The 13018-nt window shown below is 38.8% G+C and overlaps 2 protein-coding genes across 2 annotated transcripts; both read left to right on the forward strand.

Annotated features, from left to right (window-relative positions):
- The first annotated feature begins 559 nt into the window (after positions 1 to 559).
- Positions 560 to 2703, forward strand: LOC141398110 (uncharacterized). Its single transcript, XM_073975340.1, has 4 exons — positions 560 to 681; positions 752 to 974; positions 1046 to 2626; positions 2674 to 2703. The coding sequence occupies exons 2-4, from the start codon at positions 855 to 857 to the stop codon at positions 2701 to 2703; spliced, it is 1731 nt and encodes a 576-aa protein (XP_073831441.1). The 5' UTR covers positions 560 to 681; positions 752 to 854.
- A 134-nt stretch (positions 2704 to 2837) lies between these two features.
- On the forward strand, positions 2838 to 7500 carry LOC141396890 (uncharacterized). Its single transcript, XM_073972603.1, has one exon. It carries the CDS (start codon positions 2843 to 2845, stop codon positions 7457 to 7459), a length of 4617 nt encoding a protein of 1538 aa, XP_073828704.1. The 5' UTR covers positions 2838 to 2842; the 3' UTR covers positions 7460 to 7500.
- Positions 7501 to 13018: the final 5518 nt, after the last annotated feature.

Here is a 13018-nt window from a genome sequence, read left to right on the forward strand (position 1 = left end):
TAGCGTTTGCCTGGTGATGTAGAGCTCAGCCTGCCAAATTTGCGACATAGCTTTATACTTGCCCAGGGAAACTTCCACCAAACGAATTGATAACGTTGTGCATCGGCATGTCTTTCGATTACTGAGGAAAGTTTCACCAATCGAATTAGTGACGTGGGCACCACGTTTTGTTTATTGAGGTAAAGTTTCACAAATAGAGTTTGTTAAGTTGGATGCCAAAGTCTCTTTTACTAGTTGACGTCAGATTCCTCCTATCGAATTGGTTATGTTTGCCGCCAAAATGTCCTTTATTTGCTGAAGTAGAAGTTACGTTGGGCGCCAAAGTCTCTTTTGCTAGTTGACGTCGGATTCCTCCTATTGAATTGGTTATGTTGGCCGCCAAAATGTCCATTATTTGCTGAAGTAGAAGTTCACCCACCGAATTTTTCGACATTGGGCGCCTTATATAGCAGGCAAGGCATTTCCTCTTTATAACATTCTTATTCAAATAATTTCTCCCTAAAGGTCATAAACACTCTGGACCTTTTCAACAAATTTTAAACGTTTCCTTTCATTACAGGTAGAGAGAAATATTTCAGGTGTTAAATTACAAGTGTCAACTCACCGTTGACGTCAACAGTCGCGGTAAGTGGCGGTAATTGGCAACACACGCAAAACAATCCCTTTTTTATTGCATTTCAGGTAGCATCGACTCAAAGGTATTTATTAATAGAACAATTTCCAAGAAACCAAATCTATCCTTTCTCTACAGAAATTCTCATAAGAAAATATTCCACAAGGTACCCGATGAAAGAATATATTAAGAGCTTCGTCAAAAAGTCATCATTTTTAATTCGAATGCCGAATGCGAAACAATGGAAAAATATTGTCGCCTTTGTGCTCGCTTGATAGGAGCTGGATGTGAGCATATCTATGATGGAAATAATTTTCCAACGGAAATCTACAAGCTTGTGGTAATATATTTCTCAGAAGAGGTAAGTTTTATAGTGTCTCTAAGTTTGATTTAATATTTAAAAAAAATAACAAACATTCTTTTCCATTGCAGTTTCTTCGCATGGAATGGTCCACGCCATTTCGTTCCATCTGTTGGCAATGTTCCCGCTGGCTTAGGGAATTTCATAAATTTCGTGATGATGTATTTACCACACAAAAGAAACTTATAGTTATTTCGGCTTCAAAGTCTAGAATTCCAAATGAAGTCAAAAGTCCACATCATGCATCTCATTTGTCATCGCAGAATGCGGATTATTATAACCCAACCACTGAAAGTCTCCACAGTAACACAGATACAAATGTTGCCACAAAAGCTCTTCAAATTTTGACACCCAGCACCATTAATTCGAAAATTGGAACTTTATCTCAGCACGCAAAGGGCATGTCGGAGTCTAAAATCCCAAATTTGATAGGAGGAAGTTTACCACAGCCATCAAGGGGAATGTCGGAGCCCACCATCACAAATTCAGTAGTTGGAAATTTGCCACAGCTGGCGCCCAATGTCGCAAATTCGGTAGGCGAAATTCTATCTCAACAAATAATGAACAATTTAACGCCCAACGTGAGAAATTCCTTTAATGGAACTTTCCCTGATCAAGCAATGGACATGTCGGCGCCCAGGGTCACAAATTCGCATGGTGAAACTGTCCCTCAACAATCAAAAGATATCTTAGCGCCCAATACAACTAATCCCATTGGCGGAACTCAGTCTCAGCAAACGAGGAACATGTTGTCGCCCAACGTCACAAATTCGTTTAAAGGAACATTCCCTGAGCGAGCAATAGACATGTCGGCGTCCAGCATAGCAAATGCAATTAGTGGAACTTTACATCAAAAAACAAAAGTTAAAAACACGATGGCGCCCAACGTCACAAATTCCTTTAATGGAACTTTTCCTCAACAAGCAATGGACATGTCGGCGCCTGATGTCACAAATTCATTTGATGAAAGTTTCCATCAACAATCAAAAGATGTGTTCAACACAACTTGCCCCATTGGCGGAACTCAAACCCAGCAAACAGTGGATATTTTGTCGCCCAATGCCACAAATTCGAATTGTGTCTCTTTACCAAACTTCGTGGCCAATGTCGCAAATTCGATAGGCCGAGCTCTACATCTACAGGCAAACGACATATTAGCGCCCAACGCTACTAAATCCATAGGCAGAACTCTAGCTCAGCAAACAATGGGCAGCATGTCAATGACGCCCAATGTCACAACCTCGAAGGTTCCAACATTTTCTCAGCAATTCAAAGTCGGTGTCGAAATGAACAAAATACCCTCCCCATCGGATACAAGCCGTTCAAATGTCTCTCCAAAAAATTTCTACGAGTTGGCTGCAGAACAAATAGAAAATTCTATTCTAAATTTCTCAAATTCCAGTGATACGGTTGAACATTCACTCAAGTTGACGCCCAATGTTAAAAATTTGAATAGAGGTGGTTGCAAGCGTTTGCCTCTGGCACCAATAAATACTGCAACACAAAATCTCTATAGCTCAACATCAAATACCGCAGCAAGAGGTTTGCAAATTTTGGCGCCCAACATTATAAATTCAAATAAAGAAGGTTTCAACAATTTCAATATGTCCTCCGCAATTAAAACGAGTCCAAATCTCAATATCACCACCACTGTAAATAACACAACTCAAAACATCAACATCACAGATTCCGATTTCAGCTTGGCGCCCAACATGATAAATTCATATAAAGAAGGATTCAACAATTTCAATATGTCCTCCGCAATTACAAGGAGTCCAAATCTCAATATCACCACCACTGTAAATAACACAACTCAAAACATCAACACCACAGGTTCCGAATTCAGCTTGGCGCCCAACCTCACAAATATGAAGAACGAAGTTGACAACAGATCTACTCTGGGACCAGTCAACAATGCTACTCAAAACTTCGATAGTGAAGACTCACAATTAAACACAAACGATGTAGAAAATTTGGCGCCCAACGTGACAAATTCGTATATTGAAATGGGTAACAGCTGGTCTTTCCAAGCCTTACCAAAAACTGTCACCAAAAACAATACAACTCAAAATATCAATAGCACAGACACCAAAGAAGTTTTGACGCCCAATTGCGCTAATTGGTATAAATCGGGTTTGAGTAGATGTGCCTTGACAGCCAATATTGCGAGATCCAAGAACAAAGTTTCCAACTGGATGACCCCATTACCAGTGAATAAAACAGCGCAAGACATCAATAAGGCCTCTTCAAATATTCCACCAAAAGATTTCCAACATTTGGCGCCCAACTTTGAAAATTCCAATAACAAAATTTGCAACATTTTGACATCAGAGCACGTAAATAATGTCACTCAATACCCCAATATCGAATCTTCAAGTGTTCCAGCAAAAAATTTCCACAATTTGGTGCCCAACGTCAGAAATCCGAATATTGGGGTTCCCAGCAGGTTGGCTCCTGAACTCGCAAATCATACTTCGCCAAACCTCAATGTCGCAAATTCAAATAGCAATACACAACACACTTTGGCGCCCAACATTGCCTTGTCCCAGAACAACGTTTCAAACTGGTTGGCTCCAAACTCCTTAAATAATACCACTCAGAATATCAATATGACATTGTCAAGTGTTCCAGCAAAAGATCACCAAATTTTGGCGCCCAACGTTGGAAATGACAAAGTTTGCAATAGTATGATACCAAAATCCCTAAATCATCCCACTCAAAACCACAGGAATGCAGCTTCAAGTGTTCCATCAAAAGATTTACAAATTTCGGCGCCCAACGTCACAAATTCATATAAAGGTATTTCCAAACTTATATCTTCAAACCCCATTAATGCCACTAGTCAAAATCTTAATACTGAAGGTTCAAATGCCGCCGCAAAAATTCTAAACATTTTGGCGCCCAACATTGTAAATATCAATAGAGTAAATTTCACTACACAATCCAAGGACTCGGCAAACCTTAACTGTGCTGAGCACAACATAACTGAAAATAATTGTAAACCAGTTTCCCAAGTCCCACAAAATGCTGCCTCAACTTCTAAAATCCTCAACAATTACTGGCCCATGACTTCAAGTGTATCTGCAGAACAAGACAATCCAATTTTAGCTTTACAATCCTTAGTTATTGCGGTTCAAAATATCAATAGATCGAACTCAAATGCCTCCGCAAATGTTCTAAACATTTTGCCCTCCAATGTCGCACATACAAAAAGCGTAAGCTCTTCCAAAGATGCCAGTGAGGTGGATTACAGCTTGACTGAAAATAATTCTAAGCCAATTGCCTATGGCGTTCAACATCTTGAGGCAGCAGACAACAATGCCACCGCTAAAGGAATGGCGCCCAATGCCGCACATTCAAATGGAGAAAATTTCTCTTCACAATCGAAGGACTCTGGAAATGTGGCGTTCACCATAGGTGAAAATAATTGTAACACGGCATTCAATGTATCCCAAAACAGAGCCTTCACTTCCGAAATCTCTATTAGAAATAACTCTGCACTGCTTTCGGGGAACAATAATTCTCAAGTCTGTGCCAAAACCCCTAGTGCCTCTTTAGAACAATGCGCTACAGTATACAACAAAACTACGAGTAGAGCTCTCAGTTCGCCAGGCAGCAATGTTATGTACCATGGTCTGGCGCCCAACGTCGCTCCTTCAAATGGCGACAATATCACCACTCCACAATCCAAGGGCTCTGGTGATGCGGAATACAACCAAGGAGAAAATAATATAGCAGCTGCCAATAATACGGTATCTTCTAAAATCCCAGAAAGTAGCAACTCTGCTCTGCTCTCACAGAAGAGCAATTCTGAAACCTCCGCAAAAACGTCAATTGGCTCATCAGAACAAAACGAAGACGAATCCAGTAATACCACAACAAAAGATCTCAGTTCACCGAACTCCAATGTCACCTCGCAAGGACAAAACAATGTGGCGCCCATCGTTGCACATTCCCCTGCAGAAAATTTCACTCCACAATCCAAGGTCTCTAAAGACGCGCAGCACAACTTAGCTCGAAATAATAATTCGACATCGCCTAAAACCTTCCAAAATCCAGGCTTAGCTCCCAAAATCTCAGAAAGACACAACAACAGTAGCTCAAGTGGCTCATTAGAACAAGAAGATAACAGTTCCACCAACGAAATCGAAAAGGGCAGCATAACATATTGGACAAGAACCCGTAGAAGGACTACCAAAAACTTCCAAAACTCCCTTTCAACGCCCAACGTCATGGATTCGTATTGTGAAGATTCCACTCAGCACTCAGATTCGGAACAAGAATTCTCTAATTCCGAATCCGAATGGTCAGGAGGAAGCGAAAATGAAAGTAGTAGCGGCAGCAGCAGTAGCAGTGATGAGGACATTCCCTTGGCCAACTATAAACGAAAAAGAATCAATCGCCAGAAACAACAAGGCTCTAAACGAAGCTTTATTCCATCGGGTCGGAAAAATCTTGAAACATTTAAGGTATCTGTACATAAAGGAAATGGCTGCAAGACTCAAAAACACCAAGCCGTTAAACGGCCCAATTATGAACCAGGCCAGCAGCAAATTATTGAAACCAAAAATGGACCTGGAAGGTATACAGCTCCCAATACAACCCAAGGCTCCTTTGAGTGCAATGCTGGCAACCAGAGAAGTTTAGCAGTGAAGCCTCCAGCAATTAAAACCGCTTTCGATTTTGATGTATCCGATGAGGAGGCAGAGGATAGCGATAACAATTCCAAAAATGAAGAGCAGACAAACTACACATCAGTCTCTAAAGAAAATGACAGAAGACTTACAACTCCAAAGGCATCCATTACGCCAGGAACTTTACTAACGAATTATGGCACGCCTTTAAGTCAAACAAAACCTGTCACATCCACAAATTTGCCTCCTAAAAGTGCCTTAGATTTTGATGACGAGAGTTCAGAAGAAGAAGAAAATCCACACCACCACACATCAATTGGATCTTTAGTGGAAAAAGATGATAAGATTGCAATTCGACTAAAGATCACAACCTCAGCAAGCGGCCATTTCAAAAGTGCCTTAGATTTTGATAACGAGAACTCAGAAGAAGAAGAAGATGGCGAGACTAGGACAATAGGATCTTCAATGCAAAAAAATGTCACGAGTCCAACTCGAGCAAAAACCACCACCACCACCTCAGCAAGCGGACCTCCAAAACAAGCCTTAGATTTTGATAAGGAGAATTCAGAAGAAGAAGATGAGATTAGAAGGGTAAGATCTTCAATACATAAAAAAGTCACGAGTCCAACTCGAGCAAAAACCACCACCACCACAGCAAGCGGACCTCCAAAACAAGCCTTAGATTTTGATAAGGAGAATTCAGAAGAAGAAGATGATATTAGGACAGTGGAATCTTCAATGCAAACAAATGCCACTAGTCCAGCTCGAGCAAAAACCGCCACCACCTCAGCAAGCGGATCTCCAAAACAAGCCTTAGATTTCGATAATGAAAATTCAGATAAGGATGATGAAGGAAATTCCGATAGCGAGACACCAACATCGGAGGAGGAAGAACCACATAAATTGATCTTGGAACACAGCCGAATTCCGCTGCTAACCGTTGAAGATTACGATAACTTAATTGCTAAGTGGAAACCCAGCCTCGAATGTAAGCTATGCGATGTTACCTGTTCCAAATTTACTTTGCTGCGTGAACACTTTGCCGAACAACATCCCAACTCTCAGGAGGGTTACATTGAATGCTGCCATAAACAATTACGTTATCGTTATGAAATCGTTGAACACATCTACTATCACACAGCCCGCGCGGCATTTAAATGTCACCTATGTTGTGTGACATTCTACAAGAAAAGCAGTCTAATTCAACATAACGAGGAACTACATTCTGATTCCCCTAAACCAAGAAAAACCTATGAATGCAAAAAATGTGGCAAATCGTTTATTAAACTTTCATATTTTCAAATTCATCCGGAATTCTGTGGGGGTAAGCCGAAACATGACCAGAACAAAACCCGCGTTGTTTGTGATATATGTGGAAAATCCTATAAAGATAAACCTGATTTAAAAGTACACAAAGCCATGTACCATAACGACGAACGTCATCAATGTCATATTTGCGATCGAATCTTTCCCGTCAAACCAAATTTGGATAACCATTTGACGAGAGTACATACAATGGAAAGAGCTTTCAATTGCAAATGGTGTCCAAAGAATTTCCGTGAACCATCCGCTCGTCTTGTGCACTACAAAAAAGTTCACACAGATCTCTTTAAGGCTGAAAGGGCAAACAGGCGTGAACAATGTGAACAAAAACGTTACAAATGTACCGAATGTGATAAAGTTTATCGTACATCGTTTGCCTTGCTAGAACATAAGATTTCCCAGCATGAGGGTAACACATCGCGCTATAAGTGTAAATATTGCAGCAAGGGATATAAATACAGTTCAAATTTAGCTGCCCATGTTCAAAGAGTGCATCCTGAAAAATACAATGGAAAGGTTAAGAAATAAATATGTAAATAAAAAATAATTATGTATGTACATATGTATGTAAATAAATAAAAACAAGGATCAAGTGAGCAATAAATGTAACCTTTGTTTAATTAAATTCTCTCACGACAGGGTCTTTCTTTTTTTAATCCGGCTCAGAATCATAGACTAATAAATTTATAGACAAAGAGATTGTAGTGTGTTTCTTTTTTGTAGGTGTCGCCGGTATGGAAAGTGCCTAATCTTTTCACACAATTGCACAATGTTTTGGGGTAAATTACAATATTTTGTTGAATTTGTTTATATGAGGATGTAGGTCTGGCCAAAGATTATCCACATGTTGTCCTTTATCAGAATAAATAGTTTAAAATCAATACCCAGTAAAATTAAATGGAAGTGATTCCATGTGAAATCATGATTTCACTGGTTCTTTTGCATGAGTGCGAAAGGAGTCGTGAAATATCCGATCTTTTTCATCGAATTTTCATGAGTGCAATTGAAGTCGTGAATGATCCGATCTTTTTCATCGAATTTTCATGAGTGCAATTGAAGTCGTGAAATATCCTATCTTTTTCATCGGATTTTCATGAGTGAAATTGAAGTGGTGAAAGATCCGATCTTTGCCATAATATTGTCATGAGTTTAAAAAAATTGATAAGTACCCGCACAATAAATTATCAAATACTCATGTACGCGAATAATTGTGTACTTGCAGAAGTAATTGTTAAAATGAAAATAAAAGTCAGATGAAAGTGATCGATAGTGGCAAAATTTATATATTTTAATTGAAAATACAATGTAAATTGATATAAAACAAAAGAAAAATATATTTTGTGTTTGGAAACCTGTTTCGTTTTGTGGATATTAAAAAGAAATATGAAAAACACACGGTCTATAAACCACGAGCTCCACCAGCCGACCCCAAGACCGATATAGGAAAACATATCGTGCTGCAATTATTGGGTTGGCTGTGCCATGTCAACAGGATGGATAAGGATGCCACCGGTATATTAGTACGACGAGCCATTTGACGTTATGCGACCCGAGGGAACAAAACTCCAATGGAAAGATCACGATATCACAAAACATGGCATGCAAAGTTAGAGAAGCAAAGTAGAAGATCGGTAAAATAAGTATAAAAGAGACAATAACATGGTAACTATTACAGGATAAGCTTTTTCTTTTGAAATAAAATAACAGAATTCATATTTATACTAGATTTCCCAAAAACGGAACGCCCAAGTTGAAAGAAGTATCTTGCAGACATCGCAAGAGATAAATGTGATATTGCATCTTAATGTAATATATAATTTTGAAAATTACATGCAAAATAAAGAAAAATAACATCTGATGATGATTCGTATCGGATCTGCGCATTGTATTCTTATTAATTCAACAAATTGCATATTGTATTGCGAATTTTATTTCTGATTGGCGAAAATCCGGATCCAAAGCATTGGTGCAAGAAGCCATGACAATGAACTGGTGCAAGAAGCCAAGACAATGAACTGGTGCAAGATGCTATGACAGTGAACTGGTGTAAGACGCTATGACAGTGAACTGGTGTAAGACGCTATGACAATGAACTGGTGCAAAATGCTATGACAATGAATTCGTGAAATGATGTGTCACTCCCTTGTAAATGTCATTGGTGATTCACCTAAATTTTCACCTATGACATGTCACTTGCACCTATGATTCAACTCATGATTTGTCATCGAACATTTTCCTGGGTAGTAACTATAAATAAAACTACTAACACCTACTAACGTCATCTACCAATTTTCGAAAATTCGAAGATAAATGCTGAGAACAAATAAATGTCTATAAATTTATTAGTCTATGAGTCTATGTCAGAATTTCCAACGTAACTCTCTTTTGCGAGAAGTTCGTAAATATTACACATATTACAGAGAATGATATGGGGTTGTATGAGTGCTTCCGGTGCACTGTGGGTGAAATCCAAATCTAGCGGGGAAAAATTAATAACTTTTAAACTAGTTAAGATAGACTATTGAAATTTTGATCATATGTTTTTTATGACCGTAGGCCCCATGTTATGGAATATGGTCTATATTGGCCCACATTTTGGTGTAGATCCCATATAGCGGTACCGCCCGATTTTCGGCGTTTTTAATAACTTTGCTAAATTTTCTGGCCGAATCAACTGTATTTTAATATTTCGGATTCCCTGAGGTCAAAAAACTTCTCCACAAAAATTGGGGACATAGACCCACGTTTTGGTTTAGCCTCCATATATAGGTATTGTCCGATTTTACTTATTTTAAAGTTTTTAACAAATTTTTCTGACCGACTTGGCTGTATTTTGGCATTTAGGGTAACCAGTGGCCAAAAAAACTTCTCCCAAAAAAAGTGGAGGCATAGCTTCACGTTTTGGTATAGGTTCCATGTAATGATATCCTAACTAAACGATTTTTTTACTTTAAAATAAAATGGCGATAAAATGAAGAGTTGCAAATAGTAGCTGTCGGAATTTTCGGAGTCATTACCTCGGAGTATGTATTTTAAGAAAAACAATATTCGGAAGTGATCCCCGGTTAGTTGTACTTTACATAAGATACTTAAAGTCGAAAAGTTTTGTCTTAATAATTAAAGATTATTTTTTTTGAATATTTACAACAGTAAACAATTAAGCAATCACTTTCTTTTTAAAGCAGCACATCCAAACTGTTGGAAAAAATTCAATTATGCACTCTTTACTTTAATTTTTCCCACAATTTTTGACGATCAAAACAAATACCAAAAAATTCGATTTAGCAATCACGAATAAAAACTCCCAATGTATGTACCGCTATAACAGCCAACTACAATAAAATACAAATTTGTTTATTGTTTTCGGGTGCCGCAAGATGCCAGGACGCCATTAATTATTTCCATATAACATAAGGTCAGTTTTCGGACTTTTGCTCCGCTAGATTTAAATTTCGCCCACAGTGCGGTGTAGGGAATCTTGTTTTTATCGAAGGAAATAATATGCTGTTTATATTAGAGCTTTTTGCAGGGTTAACCTTCTTTATGAGGATTTGTTTGAAATATAAGTAATGGAAGTGACTTTTAAAACGCCCAGCAAAATGTTCGATGCCAAGGATGCTATTCAAGAATGGGTGCAAGTGAAATGGAATGTCATTTTTTCAGCATCTTCACTCATTCTTTTTACAAGAGCGTGACCCCCAAAAGATGCAATTCATTTTCAGATCCTAAGCATGTCATCTTTACTAACTCGATGGAATGGCATCTTCAACAATTCTTTGGAAATGGCATCTATACCAATCCTTTGGCATGTCATTTTCACCAACCCTTTGGCATGTAATTTTCACGTCTTGTTCGGAAAATGGAAAATGCTGTATTGGAAAATGATTTTAATTTTTTTTATTTTATTAATTCAAAGGAATTAATGAAATAACTATAATTTATTTATCATCATAAAGTTTACATCTATATTTGTTCTCGTTGTTGTAACAGTAGTTAATATGTTGGTATTCTCATTTTTCTGCTTAATCTGACTCTGGGTCTATCAGTCGTAAGAATGTGGCTATTTCGCTATTTATATGGTTTGTAACCACAAAGCTGCAAACTTAAGTTTCTTTGCAGGATTGGTAGGGTAATTGAAAAGGAGCAGTGTGTCGTGGGGGCCTGTGCTGTATGCTGGGCAGATGTTTTCCACGGTGTCATCAGTACTCGCCCTATAGGAATTTTGACGGCTGCACCATCCCGAGCGTATTGACCCAAAACTACTCTGGTTTGTCCTGGCAGCTGGCGCTTCTCAGCTGCGATAGATGGTGGATGTTCTCCAAGGACCGAATTCACACGATAACTGTTTACTGCATCTGCGACTGCATTCGTGTGAATGCTACTTAAACCTGGTTCAAAGGCTTGTTGATCGAGGTTCTCTCTTGTAACGTTAGACTTTTCTTATAGTTATGTATGAAGACCCCCTGGCTGCCTGGGCCTGTGGTCTGAATTCTGCTATCATCGACCATGACATTCAACTCTATTGTTCACAACTCGGCCGTCCAGGTAGTGAACAGAGAGGCCGTAGATTTATTGGCTGGTATATGCATATTCCTCGCGTGGAAAAAAAATGGTAAGATCAGACAAAAAGGACCTCAGTCTTTCACAAATGTCCTCAGGGACGGCACCTGACGCCAAGATAGTACAATCATTCGCATACGTTACGTTCTCAATGCCGTCTGCAGCGTTTGAAATTCAGAAGAGGTTTTCTTCACTCTACGGGTCTTGGACTTCTTGATCCTAAATTCTACGTACTACTGTCATCCACACTTAAAATTTATTATCCAACGTTTCAAACTTGGACAGTGCGTAGTCTGCTCGATGACATCAAACAACGAGGGTGCTTGACAATATCAAAGGGCTTTGCTAAATCAAGTGTCACTATCACTGTTCTATCGCACAGCTTGCTCTGAGTGAGTCTTCGGTTAATATGGAGATGGCCTTCAGCGCAGTTGTTGTGCTGCTTATGGATCCTATGCTATTGATCGGCAACTGGAAAGTTATTTCTGTAAGTGGAGGAACTAAAGCCACAAGGGTCCTTGCTACGGGCGACAAAATCGGCCTGTAAGATTCACCTTTATGGCATCCTTTTCGGGCTTCAGTAGCTGAACTATTTTCCAGACTTCGGGAACGATGTGTTTGACAAGCGACAGGTTGTAAATTTAAGTGAGAAACTTGACTTCCGGCTGTCCCAGCTGTGGCAGTCTAAACACCGCCTCTGCACCGCAAAAGAGTTTACTTCGTCCACTCTCAGCCACTGATTTTGTTTCATCTTACAAAAGCTTTTCTATTATCTTCTCATCACCAGTTCAGATTTCGACATGGACTCCAACAGCACTCCTTTAAGAATTTCTAGTTCGTGAACCTACATTTAACTTGTAATTTTATAACAAAATTTTTGGAAATGTATACTCTTTTGTTTTGATGTCGCTACATGTGGGGATGTACAAATCGACTTGTTTTTTTTTTTTGTAGTGATCTGTAAAAATGATTCAAATGCTGATGAAAATATCGGATCTGTCACGACTTCCTTTGCATGGGTTTAAATGCTAATGAAAAGATCGGATCTTTCACGTCTTCATTTGAACCAATGCAAAAGATCCAGTGAAATCATGGCATCTCATGGAACCACTTCCATAAAATTTTGCTGGGACCGTTTTGTTAAATCCGGTTATATATAAACGGGGTGTAAGGATAAGATATATTATTTAAACATTCTTAAGGATAATTAGAAATTTAGCGCTAAAAAAATGGGATTTGGGACAACAGAGAGCGTTGTTGTGGCAGAAAGGTGAAATATTTGTGTAAGTCCCATCGTTATTTAGGTATGGCAGTAATGCCATGCGACGCCGTTAATTAAATCCGTTTGTTTGGCTCTTTCTTTCTCATGTCTCTCATTCGTAAACAAAGCAATTGTACTTTCCCTCTTTCTCATATTCGTAAATAAACGTAGATTTTGCTTTACGCGTATCTTTATCGGCATTTTTTCTCTCCGTGTCTTTATTCGTAACACTGAAATGAAATTGGTTCGGTTCTTCAAAGAGAACG

Source organism: Musca autumnalis, unplaced genomic scaffold (assembly GCF_047663935.1).
Source record: "Musca autumnalis isolate F117 unplaced genomic scaffold, ASM4766393v1 scaffold_3, whole genome shotgun sequence".
NCBI classification, from domain to species: domain Eukaryota; kingdom Metazoa; phylum Arthropoda; class Insecta; order Diptera; family Muscidae; genus Musca; species Musca autumnalis.

Excerpts from the sequence above, each read along its gene's own strand:
- LOC141396890 (XM_073972603.1), top strand. The coding sequence starts at position 2,843 with ATGAAGAACGAAGTTGACAACAGATCTACTCTGGGACCAGTCAACAAT.
- LOC141398110 (XM_073975340.1), top strand. The coding sequence starts at position 855 with ATGGAAAAATATTGTCGCCTTTGTGCTCGCTTGATAGGAGCTGGATGT. Across the intron at positions 975-1,045 it reads TAATATATTTCTCAGAAGAG|TTTCTTCGCATGGAATGGTC; the intron begins GTAAGTTTTATA and ends TTTCCATTGCAG. Across the intron at positions 2,627-2,673 it reads ATCTCAATATCACCACCACT|CTTGGCGCCCAACATGATAA; the intron begins GTAAATAACACA and ends TTCCGATTTCAG.